This window comes from Stegostoma tigrinum, chromosome 5, assembly GCF_030684315.1.
Source record: "Stegostoma tigrinum isolate sSteTig4 chromosome 5, sSteTig4.hap1, whole genome shotgun sequence".
Taxonomy (NCBI): domain Eukaryota; kingdom Metazoa; phylum Chordata; class Chondrichthyes; order Orectolobiformes; family Stegostomatidae; genus Stegostoma; species Stegostoma tigrinum.
Genome location: NC_081358.1, coordinates 129,928,484 through 129,943,483, shown reverse-complemented (window position 1 = coordinate 129,943,483; position 15,000 = coordinate 129,928,484). Strand labels below are relative to the sequence as shown.

Below are 15,000 nucleotides of genomic sequence, written 5' to 3'. Positions count from 1 at the left end.
GAAACCCGGTTATGGCAGAAACAAACTGTCAGCAGTAGTGGCTTGGAAAGTGGCATCATCCAAACAGATAGGATGTAGGCGAAGGAACTGGGAGAATGGGATGGAGTCCCTACAGGACATGGGATGTGACAAGCTGTAGTGAAGGTAGCTATGGGAGTCAGTGGCTTTGTATTGGATGGCAGTGGACAGTTTATTCCCCAAAATGGAGAGAGAGAGGTCAAGGAAAGGAAGGGGAGTGTTAGAAAAAGAAGATGTGAAAGTTACGGTGGGCGGGGGGGTGGGGGGGTGGTGGGGGAGAACTGGAGGCAAAATGAACAAAGTTTTCATGATTCACGCAGGAACAAGAAGCAGCACCAAAGCAGTGGTCATTGTACTGAACAGGGAGAGTTGTGGGAGTGGCCCAGTGTAGGACTGGAACAAGACTGGAACCCACCCAGCCTACACAGGGGTGTCATGGTGGCTCAGTGGTTAGCACTGCAGCCTCACAGCGCCAGAGACCTGGGTTCAATTCCACCCTTGGGTGACTGGGTGAGGATTGCACATTCTCCCCGTGTCTGCATGTGTTTCCTCCCGCAGTCCAAAGATGTGCAGGCTGGTCCCTGGGTGCTGGGAGGCATCTCAGCTCCAGGACATCTCTGCAGGAGTTCCTCAGGGGAGTGTCCTCAGCCCAACCATCTTCAGCTGCTTCATCGATGACTTTCCCTCCATCATAAGGTCAGAAGTGGGGATGTTTGGCAATGAAGGGAAGGGGGGGGAGAATAGGAGAGCAATAGTGATCGGGGATTCACTGGTGAGAGGAACAGGAGACAGGAGATTCTGTGGGACTGAGTGAGACTCCCAAGTGGTATGTTGCCTTCTGGGTGCCAGGGTCAGGGATGTCTCAGATTGAGTCTTCAGGATCCTTAACAGGGAGTATGAGCAGTCAGAAGTCATGGTACACATCAGTACCAATGAAATAGCTAGGAAACGGGATGGGGACCTGAACAGTGAATATAGGGAGTTAGGATGGAAGCTGAAAGCCTGAATGAGCAGAGTAATAATCAGAACTGAGGAAGGGTCACTGGACCTGAAACGTTAACTCTGTTTTCTCCTTCACAGATGCTGCCAGACATCATGAGCTTTTCCAGCAACTTTGTTTTTGTTTCAGAAAAATGTGAAGCGATTCATTTTGAAAGGTTGAATTTGAATGCAGAATACAGGGTTAATAGTAGGAACCTTGGCAGTGTGGAGGAACAGAAGGATCTTGGGGTCCACATCCATAGATCCCTCAAAGGTGCTACCCAGGTTGATAGGGTTGTAAAGAAGGCGCATGGTATGTTGGCTTTCATTGGCAGGGCATTGAGTTTAAGAGCTGTGAAGTTATCCTGCAGCTCTATAGAACCCCGGTTAGACCAGATTTGGAATATTGTGGACATTCATTGCACCAAAGATGTGGAAGCTTTAGAGAGGGTGCAGAGGAGATTTACCAGGATGCTGCCTGGACTGGAGGGCAGGTCTTATTAGGAAAGGTTGAGGAGCTAGGGCTTTTTTCATTGGAGTGAAGAAGGATGAGAGGTGACTTGATAAGAAGTGCACAAGATGATGAGAGGCACAGATGGAGTGGATAGTCAGAGGCTTTTTCCCAGGGCAGAAATGACTATTATGAGGGGGCATAATTTTTAGGTGATTGGAGGAAGGTATAGCGGGGATGTCAGACGTAGGTTCTTCACACAGAGAGTGGGGGACGTGTGGAATGTGCTGCCGGCAGTGGTAGTGGAGTCAGATACTTTAGAGACTTTTAAGCAACTCTTGGATAGGCACATGGAGGACAGTAAAATGAAGGGTATGCAGGGTAGTTTGATCTGAGTAGGATAATAGGTTGGCACAACATCGTGGGCCGAAGGGCCTGTCCTGTGCTGGACTGTTGTGTGTTCTACATTCTATGGTTGCACAATGTTCAGCAGCATTCATAACTCCTCGGATACCAAAGCAGTCCGTGTTCAAATGCAACAAGATCTGGACAATATCCAGGCTTGGGCTGACAAGTCGGAAGTAACATTTGTTCCACACAAATGCTGGACATTGCCGATCTTCAATAAGAGAGAATCTAACCACCACCCCTTGACATTCAATGGTGTTACCATCACTGAATCCCCCACTATCAACATCTTGGGGGTTACCATTGACCAGAAACTCAACTGGACTCACCACATAAACACAGTGGCTACAAGATCAGGCCGGAAGCTGGGAATACCTCAGCGAGTAACTCACCTCCTGACTCCCCAAAGCCTGTCCACGATCTCCAAGGCTCAAGTCAGGAGTGTGATGGAACACTCCCCACTTGCCTGGATGGGTGCAGCCCCAACAACACTCAAGAAGCTCAACACTATCCAGGACAAAGCAGCCGCTTGATTGGCACCACATCCACAAACATCCCACTCCCTCCACCCACCGATACTCAGTAAGACCATAAGACATAGGAGTGGAAGTAAGGCCATTCAGCCCATCAAGTCCACTCCGCCATTTAAATCATGGCTGATGGGCATTTCAACACCACTTCCCTGCACTCTCCCCATAGCCCTTGATTCCTTTTGAGATCAAGAATTTGTCGATCTCTGCCTTGAAGGCATCTAACGCCCCAGCCTCCACTGCACTCTGAGGCAATGAATTCCACAAGCCCACCATTCTCTGGCTGAAGAAATGTCATCTCATTTCAGTTTTAAATTCACCCCCTCTAATTTTAAGGCTGTGCCCAAGGGTCCTAGTCTCCCCGCCTAATGGAAACAACTTCTTGACGTCCACCCCTTCTAAACCATACATTATCTTGTAAGTTTCTATTAGATCTCCCCTCAAGCTTCTAAACTCTAATGAGTACAATCCCAGGATCCTTAGCCATTCATCATACGTTAAACCTACCATTCCAGGGATCATCTGTGTGAATCTCTGCTGGACCCACTCCAGGGCTAGTATGTCCTTCCTGAGGTGTGGGGCCCAAAATTGGACACAGTATTCTACATGGGGCCTAACTAGAGCTTTATAAAGCCTCAGAAGCACATGGCTGCTTTTATATTCCAACCCTCTTGAGATAAACGACAACAATACATTTGCTTTCTTAATTACGGACTCTACCTACAAGTTAACCTTTAGAGAATCCTGGGCCAACACTCCCAGATCCCTTTGCACTTGTGCTTTGCAAATTTTCTCACCATTTAGAAAATAGTAGCAGCAGTGTATACTATCTACATGCTGCACTGCAGAAGTTCACCAAAGATCCTCAGACAGCACCTTCCAAACCCACAAACACTTCCATCTAGAAGGACAAGGGCAGCAGATACATGGAAACACCACCTCTCTGCAAGTTCCCCTCCGAGCCACTCACCCTCCTGACTTGGAAATACATCTCCGTTCCTTCACTGTCACTGAGTCAAAATCCTGGAATTCCCTCCCTAACGGCATTGTGGGTCAATCCACAGCAGGGGGACTGCAATGGTTCAAGAAGGCAGCTCATCCCCACCTTCTCAAGGGGCAACTAGGGATGGACAAAAATGCTGGGCCCAGCAGTGATGCCCATGATATTTGAGTGATTAATGTGCTCAGTGCGATCTGTAGAGCAGACTGCGTTGCCTAGAATCAATGAATTACAGGACACCTGTATCTGCGTCAGTGCCTGTGCCAGCTCTCTGCAAAGCAGCTCAGAGTATCACAGCACTCACCAGCTACAACTACAAGTGCTCCTGGCACACTGACACCAATTTGAGAACAGTGTCTGTCTGAATCTGGGGCTGGCACTCTGGCAGATCATATCACTCACAAGATAGAGACAGCCTTTATTCAGTCAAAGAAGGTGATGGGTGATTCCCTGTGCATCTCCTCTCTCTCTCTCTCTCACACACATCCCACCTGCCCTCGTTCTCGAGACTGGCAACCTCTGCTCTGTCAATCACCTGTCCAAACCTATTTGATCAATGACCAGGGACAGATCCGCATGATGCCAGGGTAGCTGCAGTTGCCTTTGCTCCCTCTGATGGATAGTTTACCATTATCTCTCAGCAGAGAACCTCCTTATTTTCACAAGCAATTCATAATACAGTTCAGAAAAACAAAGCATAGGTAACGTTTAGGAAGCTAAAATCAGACAGGGCACATGAGGGATACAAACAACACAGAAAAGAACTCAATCAGGGAATGAGAAGAGCAAGAAGGGGCCATAATAACTTAGGCAAGGAGGGCTAAAGAGAATCCCAAGAGGCATTCCAAACATACATTAAAAACAAGAGCATAACTAGGGAGAAGTAGGTCAACTCAAGGATAAAGAAGGGAACTTGTGCTTGGTGGCAGAGGATGTGGGCGAGATCTTAAATGAGTACTCTGTGTCGGTATTCACCCAAGAGAAGGATATGGAGGACAGTGAGATGTGTGAGAGCATGCCAGGGCATTTCAAAAATCAAGAAAGTAGTGGTGTTGGGTCTCTTGAATAGCATTAAGATGGATAGGTCCCCTGGACCCGATAGTATTTACCCCAGGTTCTTGAGACAGGCAAAAAGAGGAGATTGCTGGGGCCTTGATCAAGATCTTTGTATCCTCGCTGGCCATTGGAGAGGTCCTGGAGGACTGGCAAGGAGCTAATGTCCAAGAAGGGGAAATCGGGATAATCCAGGGAACTACAGGCCCGTAAGTCTCACATCGGTGGTTGTCAAGCTTTTGGACAGAATTCTTAGGGATAAGATTTACGCACATTTGAAAAAGCATGGCCTAATTTGGCACAGTCAGCATGGCTTTGTGCAGGGCATCTCATGTCTTACTAACCTGATTAAATTATTCGAGGAGGCGATGAAGGCAATCGATGAGAGTACAGCAGTGAATGCTGTCTGCATGAATGTTAGTAAGGCTTTCGACAAAGTCCCTCATGGTAGATTCATCCAAAAGATTAAGATGCATGAGATCCGTGGTGACTTGGTCACCTGGGTTCATAATTGGCTTGTGCATGGAAGGCAGAGGGTCATGGTGGAACAGTGTTTTTCTGGCTGGAGGGCTGTGACTAGTGGTGTTCTACAGGGATCCATTCTGGGACTTCTGCTGTTTATAAAATATATAAGTGACTTGGATGAAAATGTAGATGGGTGAGTTAGTAGTTTGCAGACAATACAAAAGATTGATGGGGCTGTGGATAGTGTAGAAGGTTGTCAAAGGATACAGTGGGATATAGATCAGTTGCAGAAATGGGCGAAGAAATGGAAGATGGAGTTTAATCCAGATAAGTGTATGGTGCTGCACTTTGGGAGATCAATTGTTTTGGAAACATATACAGTTAACGGCAGGATCCTGAACAGCATTGATGTACTGAGAGATCTTGGGGTCAAGTTCATAACTCCCCAAAAGCTACCATGCAAGTAGGTAGGGTGGTGAAAGAAGGTATATGGCATAATCGCCTTATTGGTCGAGAAATGAGTACAAGAGTCCGGATGTCATGTTGCAACCTTATAAGACTTTGGTTAGGCCACACTTTAGAGTATTGGGTTCAACTCTGGTCACCACATTACAAGAAGGATATGGAGGCTTTGGAGAGGGTGCAGAGGAGGATGCTGCCTGGACTGGAGGGTATGAGCTATAAGGAGAGCCAGAAGAACTCGAGTTGTTTTCTCTGAAGCAGCACAGGCTGAGGGGAGAAGACTATAAAATTATGAGACGCATAGATAGGGTTAACGGTCAGAGTTGAAATGTCTAATACTGGGGGCATGTATTTAAGGTTGGGGGGAAGTTTAAATGAGATATAAGAGACGTTTATTACACAGGGAGTGTGGGAGTGTGGAATGCACTGCCAGGGTTGGGGGTGGAGGAAGATATGAAAGGGATGTTTAAGGGACTTTTGGATAAGCACATGAATGTGCAAGTATTGGAGGGATATGGACCAAGGGCAGGCAGAAAAGGTTAGTTTAAAATGGCCTCATGTTCGGCGCAACATCATGGGCCGAAGGGCCTGTTCCTGTGCGCTGCAGGTCTATGTTCTATAATGCCAGATTATTTGTTGACATCAGTTCACTGGTGCATCATAACCTCAGTGATCCTTGCAATCTTTCCTTTCATTTCAGAAATTTGTAAAGCTAGTTACTGCTATAATCACAATTAAATGAACTCACATGCTACTGTGTAAATACTTAGAAAATTCAGTGTTAAAGGGACACAAATTTCTAACAAACTGACTGGAGGTTCAGTCATCAGAAGATACAGATTTTGGCCAATTGACAAAAGAATTGATGGGGAGATGAAGATAATAATGTTTACATCTTCATAAATTACCTCTGGCTGTCTCTATTTCTGATAAAAGCAAAATATTGCAGATTTGATACTGAAATGAAAACAAAGAGCTGATCTGGTCAGCTCTGAGGAGAGTGAAACAGAGTTAATGTTTCAAGCCTAATATGGCCGCAATGGGCTCAAAATGTTTACTCTGTCTCTCTCTCTCTCTCTTCTTCTTCTGACTTCAGCATTCCATCTGCCATCTTCGGTCATTGGTCTTCAGTCCTAAATAAACAAACTTATCAACTTAGTCCATTATTGACATCATCACTTTAAGTTTCATTCTTGAGTCTTCTAACATATTCTTACTGACTAGCACAGCTTTCACATTTTCTAAGCAGATTGGTGAGGCTACTATTGGAATACTATGTTCAATTCTATGGGAAGGCTGTTGTGAAACCCGCGATAGGGTTCAGAAAAGATTTACAAGGACGTTGCCAGGGTGGAGCACTTGAGCTACAGGGAGCACTGGATAGATGGGGGCTATTTTCCCTGGAGCATCAGAGGCTGAGGGGTGACCTTACAGAGGTTTTTGAAATCGGGACGGACATGGATAGGGTAAAGAGGTCTTTTCCCCAGGGTAGAGGAGTCCAAAACTGGAGGACATAGGTTTAAGATGAGAGGGGGAAACTTTAAAAGGGACTTAAAGGACAACTCTTCCACACAGGGGGTGCTGCGTGATTGGAATGAGCTGCCAGAGAAGTGGTGGAGGCTGGTACTATTACAACATTTAAAAGGCACCTGGATGGGGACAGGAATAGGAGGGGTTTACTGGGATATGGGTGAAATGCTGGCAAATGGGCCGAGTCAGATTGGGACACCTGCTGGGCATTCACAATTTGGGCCAAGTCTTCGAAATCCTCAAGCACAGAGGCTGTTGGAGCTCAGTCCCTGAGACAGAACTCAATCTGTTTCTGAGGCTAATGACAGTAAAGGATCTACAGATAGTGTGGGATGGAGGCATTGTAGAGATTATCTAGAATGGCAGGGGCAGCTTTAAAGGGCTGAATGGAGGAGGGGTTTACTGGGATATGGGTGAAATGCTGGCAAATGGGCCGAGTCAGATTGGGACACCTGCTGGGCATTCACAATTTGGGCCAAGTCTTCGAAATCCTCAAGCACAGAGGCTGTTGGAGCTCAGTCCCTGAGACAGAACTCAATCTGTTTCTGAGGCTAATGACAGTAAAGGATCTACAGATAGTGTGGGATGGAGACATTGTGGAGATTATCTAGAATGGCAGGGACAGCTTTAAAGGGCTGAATGGTCTGCCATCCCTACACTGGGGTGGGTTATCTGGTTGGAGGCGTGTGCATACCTGACCCTGGGTTACAGCCATTGCCCATGTTACCATCGCTGTCTGTGTCCTTTCCATGCACAATGGGGAAGTCTGCGTTCCCAGCCACTGCCTTGATTGGTGAATATTCGGTGAGGTTGGAGGATCCAGGTCTCGGCTCTCCACTGCTCAGCGGAGAAACAGAGGAAATCATACTCTGCTCATTTTCCAGTCTGTGTTCGAACAAGTCACCCAGGTCCAGGCTGTCTTCTGTCTTTTTGGTTTGCGGGGAAATTGGTCTAGCCTCATCACTGTCTAAAACACAAAAACACAAACATTTCCAAATAGAAAATTCTGGAAAAAAAATGAGGACACTGGAAAATATTGAACTAAACTGATGTTTCACATGAGTTGAGAATCCATTGGGAACTGCAACAGTGGGGGTAAAGAATTTACAGTGTGGCAATGACTCTTCATGTGTAGAGTGGGTCCCAATTACCCCAAAGGGATTGATGTGTTTTATGTATCACCGTCATGCTGTCAAGCTTATTCAAATACCTTACCATTTACAGATTGAAAGTTGAAAAAATTCATCCTGCAGTTTCAGTAGCTCCTTATGAAAATAACCATGTCATAACATCACAATTACTTAACAATTCACATTATAGCCTCACTAATTAACTTAATTCCAAGCTATCACAAAAACAGTGGAGGATCTAGGTTCACTGTTTGATTGAGACCTCAAAGACATTGCCTTTGATGTGTAGTTATAAATATAAATCTATTCTAATGGTTTAAGTACTTGAGGGGGTTAAATATAAAAAAACGGAGTTTCATGAATAATTGTTTTTTTCTTAATATAATGAAGCCTGCAGTAGTTGTCTAGAACTTCATATGATTTCATCTGAACTTAACTCCAAAGATGTGCCCTTTCAGCATGTGGACATTATCCATGGAGCATGTCGGGCTGGTGGATGGGGGCATGATGTGCTGTTGGTGGTATAAATTCAAACAGAGGCCAAGGAGTGAGTAATTTCTCAGGAAAGCCAGAGATAAGCACAATGTTTTTCTTACTGGAGGGAGGGCAGTCAATCTGTGGTCAATCGTTCAGGGCTGGTCATGAAGTTTATACAGGGCTGGGACAGACTGATAGATATGAGAAATGGGTTAGGCCATTCAGCCCTTTGTACCTGGCCCACCCTGTTCCAGCTTCCTATGCATTCAGACTATGGTCACTTCAGCTGCAAGGTCTATATCCAACCATCCCAAAAGGCCTTGAGGAAGCAAGACTTACCCTGAATTATAAACATGAGAATGGCAAAACCACTGTAATGTTTGCTGGATATTTATTCAGGAACAATAGATAAAGAGAGATCCTCACAATATTCAGAATCCAAGAATGCCAGGGACAGGCAGGGGTTTCTTGGATGTACAACCAGGAGCAACAAATTCTTACAATGAAATAAACAACCTATACACAGTCTGTCCTTCAACAAGGAATCAAGGGGTTATGGGTGAAAGACAGGGAAGTGGCGCTGAAGAGGACCAGATCAGTCATGACCTGACTGAGTAGCACAGCAGTGTCAAACAACCTGCCCTGTTCCTACATTGCATTGTGTTCTGGTCAGGGCAATGAATGAGGAGCACGGGTATCCAAGAACGTCCGAGGTGCAGCAAGCAACAGGTGGAGCCATGTGTTGTCCTGGGGAGTGGGAAAGGCAGTGAGATGGTGTGATGAGTAACGCAAAGGTGGACAATGATTTACCAAAACAACTGGGACACAGGCTCCGAAAATGGAAAACCAACAGCCTGGGAACAACAGATCCAATTTTATCCAACCCCGTTGCAGTCCATGTCCTGTAGGTTTACCCACAATGCCTTTAGGGAAGAAATTCCAGGATAGTGACCCAGTGACAGTGAAGGATCAGTGATTTATTTCCAACTCCGGACGTTGAGGGGCTTGGAGGGGAAGTTACAGGGGATGGTGTTCCCACGTATCTGTTGTCCTTGTCCTTCTAGATGGAAGTGGTCGTGGATTTGGAAGGTGCTAGTAAGGACCATTGGTGAATTGCTGCAGTGCATTTTGAAGATGGTACACACTGCTGCTACTGAGCATCGGCAGTGTCAGTGCTGCACCTGGTCACTGTGTGCCCTGCTGTTCTGTATTGTTCCTATCTTGGCATCTCAATAAAACTGTGAGCCAACTGGATTGGTGAGAGTTGTTGGTCGGTGGTTTGGTGTCAGTGAGATCAGGTATCTCCTTGTCATTTTCTCACCATGTTCTGTCCGTCTCCGGAATGACAGCTTCAGTTTCCGGGATCGATGAATTCGTCCATCAGATTCAATGCTGGAGTTGGAGCTTGGAATCATGTTGGTCTGTCAAAGAGAATGGCATTAACTATCAGACATCTCACTGCACACTCAGTCATTACAAACTTACCAGGCTTACCACTGACTGGTGGCAAGGAGCCTGGTTAACATTGATATGGAAAAGAAGTAAGTGCTGTCATAACAATTCGTTCAGTAAGTGGATCCATTCTCAAGGAGCTACCTCTGAGAAGTCTGAAGCAGGCTGGGAGGAGTGTGCAGTGGGTCAGTGTCACTGTGTAACAGGCTGGGAGGAGTGTGCAGTGGGTCAGTGTCACTGTGTAACAGGCTGGGAGGAGTGTGCAGTGGGTCAGTATCACTGTGTAACAGGCTGGGAGGAGTGTGCAGTGGGTCAGTATCGCTGTGTAACAGGCTGGGAGGAGTGTGCAGTGGGTCAGTATAACTGTGTAACAGGCTGGGAGGAGTGTGCAGTGGGTCAGTATCGCTGTGTAACAGGCTGGGAGGAGTGTACAGTGGGTCAGTATCACTGTGTAACAGGCTGGGAGGAGTGTGCAGTGGGTCAGTATCACTGTGTAACAGGCTGGGAGGAGTGTGCAGTGGGTCAGTATAACTGTGTAACAGGCTGGGAGGAGTGTGCAGTGGGTCAGTATCGCTGTGTAACAGGCTGGGAGGAGTGTGCAGTGGGTCAGTATTGCTGTGTAACAGGCTCGGAGGAGTGTGCAGTGGGTCGGAATTGCTGCATAACAGGCTGGAAGGAGTGTGCAGTGGGTCAGTATTGCTGTGTAACAGGCTGGGAGGAGTGAGCAGTGGGTCAGTATCACTGTGTAACAGACTGGGAGGAGTGTGCAGTGGGTCAGTATCACTGTGTAACAGGCTGGGAGGAGTGTGCAGTGGGTCAGTATAACTGCGTAACAGGCTGGGAGGAGTGTGCAGTGGGTCAGTATCACTGTGCAACAGGCTGGGAGGAGTGTGCAGTGGGTCAGTATCACTGTGTAACAGGCTGGGAGGAGTGTGCAGTGGGTCAGTATCGCTGTGTAACAGGCTGGGAGGAGTGTGCAGTGGGTCAGTATCACTGTGCAACAGGCTGGGAGGAGTGTGCAGTGGGTCAGTATCACTGTGTAACAGGCTGGGAGGAGTGTGCAGTGGGTCTGTGTCACTGTGTAACAGGCTGGAAGGAGTGTGCAGTGGGTCAGTATCACTGTGTAACAGGCTGGAAGGAGTGTGCAGTGGGTCAGTATCGCTGTGTAACAGGCTGGGAGGAGTGTGCAGTGGGTCTGTGTCACTGTGTAACAGGCTGGGAGGAGTGTGCAGTGGGTCAGTATCACTGTGTAACAGACTGGGAGGAGTGTGCAGTGGGTCAGCATCACTGTGTAACAGGCTGGGAGGAGTGTGCAGTGGGTCAGTATCACTGTGTAACAGGCTGGGAGGAGTGTGCAGTGGGTCAGTATCACTGTGTAACAGACTGGGAGGAGTGAGCAGTGGGTCAGTGTCACTGTGTAACAGGCTGGGAGGAGTGTGCAGTGGGTCAGTATCACTGTGTAACAGACTGGGAGGAGTGTGCAGTGGGTCAGTATCGCTGTGTAACAGGCTGGGAGGAGTGTGCAGTGGGTCAGTATCGCTGTGTAACAGACTGCAAGGAGTGTGCAGTGGGTCAGTGTCGCTGTGTAACAGACTGGGAGGAGTGTGCAGTGGGTCAGTGTCACTGTGTAACAGGCTGGGAGTTTGCAGTGGGTCAGTATCACTGTGTAACAGGCTGGGAGGAGTGAGCAGTGGGTCAGTATCGCTGTGTAACAGGCTGGGAGGAGTGTGCAGTGGGTCAGTATCACTGTGTAACAGACTGGGAGGAGTGTGCAGTGGGTCAGTATAACTGTGTAACAGGCTGGGAGGAGTGTGCAGTGGGTCAGTATCGCTGTGTAACAGGCTGGGAGGAGAGTGCAGTAGGTCAGTATCACTGTGTAACAGGCTGGGTGGAGTGAGCAGTGGGTCAGTGTCACTGTGTAACAGGCTGGGAGGAGTGTGCAGTGGGTCAGTATCGCTGTGTAACAGACTGGGAGGAGTGTGCAGTGGGTCAGTATAACTGTGTAACAGGCTGGGAGAAGTGTGCAGTGGGTCAGTATCGCTGTTTAACAGGCTGGGAGGAGTGTGCAGTGGGTCAGTATAACTGTGTAACAGGCTGGGAGGAGTGTGCAGTGGGTCAGTATAACTGCGTAACAGGCTGGGAGGAGTGAGCAGTGGGTCAGAATTGCTGCGTAACAGACTGGGAGGAGTGTGCAGTGGGTCAATATCGCTGTGTAACAGGCTGGGAGGAGTGTGCAGTGGGTCAGTATCGCTGTGTAACAGGCTGGGAGGAGTGTGCAGTGGGTCAGTATCGCTGTGTAACAGGCTGGGAGGAGTGTGCAGTGGGTCAGTGTCACTGTGTAACAGGCTGGGAGGAGTGTGCAGTGGGTCAGTATCGCTGTGTAACAGGCTGGGAGGAGTGTGCAGTGGGTCAGTATTGCTGTGTAACAGGCTCGGAGGAGTGTGCAGTGGGTCGGAATTGCTGCATAACAGGCTGGAAGGAGTGTGCAGTGGGTCAGTATCGCTGTGTAACAGGCTGGGAGGAGTGAGCAGTGGGTCAGTATCACTGTGTAACAGACTGGGAGGAGTGTGCAGTGGGTCAGTATCACTGTGTAACAGGCTGGGAGGAGTGTGCAGTGGGTCAGTATAACTGCGTAACAGGCTGGGAGGAGTGTGCAGTGGGTCAGTATCACTGTGCAACAGGCTGGGAGGAGTGTGCAGTGGGTCAGTATCACTGTGTAACAGGCTGGGAGGAGTGTGCAGTGGGTCAGTATCGCTGTGTAACAGGCTGGGAGGAGTGTGCAGTGGGTCAGTATCACTGTGCAACAGGCTGGGAGGAGTGTGCAGTGGGTCAGTATCACTGTGTAACAGGCTGGGAGGAGTGTGCAGTGGGTCTGTGTCACTGTGTAACAGGCTGGAAGGAGTGTGCAGTGGGTCAGTATCACTGTGTAACAGGCTGGAAGGAGTGTGCAGTGGGTCAGTATAACTGCGTAGCAGGCTGGGAGGAGTGTGCAGTGGGTCAGTATCACTGTGTAACAGGCTGGGAGGAGTGTGCAGTGGGTCAGTATAACTGCGTAACAGGCTGGGAGGAGTGTGCAGTGGGTCAGTATCGCTGTGTAACAGGCTGGGAGGAGTGTGCAGTGGGTAGGTATAACTGCGTAACAGGCTGGGAGGAGTGTGCAGTGGGTCAGTATCACTGTGTAACAGGCTGGGAGGAGTGTGCAGTGGGTCAGTATCACTGTGTAACAGGCTGGGAGGAGTGTGCAGTGGGTCAGTATCGCTGTGTAACAGACTGGGAGGAGTGTGCAGTGGGTCAGTATCACTGTGTAACAGGCTGGGAGGAGTGTGCAGTGGGTCAGTATCACTGTGTAACAGGCTGGGAGGAGTGAGCAGTGGGTCAGTATAACTGTGTAACAGGCTGGGAGGAGTGTGCAGTGGGTCAGTATCACTGTGTAACAGGCTGGGAGGAGTGTGCAGTGGGTCAGTATCACTGTGTAACAGGCTGGGAGGAGTGTGCAGTGGGTCAGTATTGCTGTGTAACAGACTGGGAGGAGTGTGCAGTGGGTCAGTATCACTGTGCAACAGGCTGGGAGGAGTGTGCAGTGGGTCAGTATCGCTGTGTAACAGGCTGGGAGGAGTCTGCAGTGGGTCAGTATAACTGCGTATCAGGCTGGGAAGAGTGTGCAGTGGGTCAGTATTGCTGTGTAACAGGCTGGGAGGAGTGTGCAGTGGGTCAGTATCGCTGTGTAACAGGCTGGGAGGAGTGTGCAGTGGGTCAGTATCACTGTGTAACAGACTGGGAGGAGTGTGCAGTGGGTCAGTATCGCTGTGTAACAGGCTGGGAGGAGTGTGCAGTGGGTCAGTATCGCTGTGTAACAGGCTGGGAAGAGTGTGCAGTGGGTCAGTATTGCTGTGTAACAGGCTGGGAGGAGTGTGCAGTGGGTCAGTATCACTGTGTAACAGACTGGGAGGAGTGTGCAGTGGGTCAGTATTGCTGTGTAACAGACTGGGAGGAGTGTGCAGTGGGTCAGTATTGCTGTGTAACAGACTGGGAGGAGTGTGCAGTGGGTCAGTATCGCTGTGTAACAGACTGGGAGGAGTGTGCAGTGGGTCAGTATCACTGTGTAACAGACTGGGAGGAGTGTGCAGTGGGTCAGTATCGCTGTGTAACAGACTGGGAGGAGTGTGCAGTGGGTCAGTATCGCTGTGTAACAGGCTGGGAGGAGTCTGCAGTGGGTCAGTATAACTGCGTATCAGGCTGGGAAGAGTGTGCAGTGGGTCAGTATCGCTGTGTAACAGGCTGGGAGGAGTGTGCAGTGGGTCAGTATCGCTGTGTAACAGGCTGGGAGGAGTGTGCAGTGGGTCAGTATCGCTGTGTAACAGACTGGGAGGAGTGTGCAGTGGGTCAGTATCGCTGTGTAACAGGCTGGGAAAAGGAATCTCTGCGGGTAAGGCAATGGCTGTGGGAAATAAAAAGCTGTCAGGAAGAAATCCCTTTGACCTGTTTCTGTCTGTCAGAGCTAAAGTGACATCCTATTAAAATAGGTCGGTGATTGGTGATTATTCCTTCTGTGTCTGTTTTGTTTGACCCAGTGATTTTATTAGGACCTGTTCCCACTGCTGGGGAGTATAATTAGGACCACAATCTGCCTTCCTGACTGAAGACCTTGTGTCTCTGTGGTCCATATCCCTCTATTCCCTACCTATTCATTATCATGTCAAGGCACTTCTGAAACATTGCTCTGTGTCCATCTGCACCACCTCCTCTGTCAGTGCATTCCAGGCACTTACACTCTCTGTGTTAAAAAAAACCTGGCCTCTCACATCTCCTTTAAACTTACCCCCTTTTACCTTAAACCTATGTCCCCTAGTAATCGACATTTATACCCTGGGAAAAAGACTCTATCCACTCTATCCATGTCTGTCATAATTTTCTAAACTTCTGTCAGGTCATCCCCCCCATCCTTCATTAAAGTGAAAACAAATAAAGTTTGCTCAGTCTCTGATCATAGCTAATACCATCCAAATCAGGCAACAACCTGGTAAACAGTTTCTGTACTGTCTC

At 48.3% G+C, this 15,000-nt stretch overlaps 1 protein-coding gene across 1 annotated transcript in view; it reads right to left on the bottom strand.

Moving 5' to 3' along the window:
• Positions 1 to 15,000, bottom strand: part of LOC125451761 (potassium voltage-gated channel subfamily H member 2-like) — a 62,068-nt gene that overhangs the window by 9,224 nt on the left and 37,844 nt on the right. The window contains exons 8-9 of the mRNA XM_059646359.1: positions 9,827 to 9,926; positions 7,593 to 7,865 (exon numbers count right to left, since the gene is read on the bottom strand). Of these exons, the coding sequence (XP_059502342.1) occupies positions 7,593 to 7,865; positions 9,827 to 9,926 (373 nt within the window). The remainder of the gene's footprint in view (positions 1 to 7,592; positions 7,866 to 9,826; positions 9,927 to 15,000) is intronic.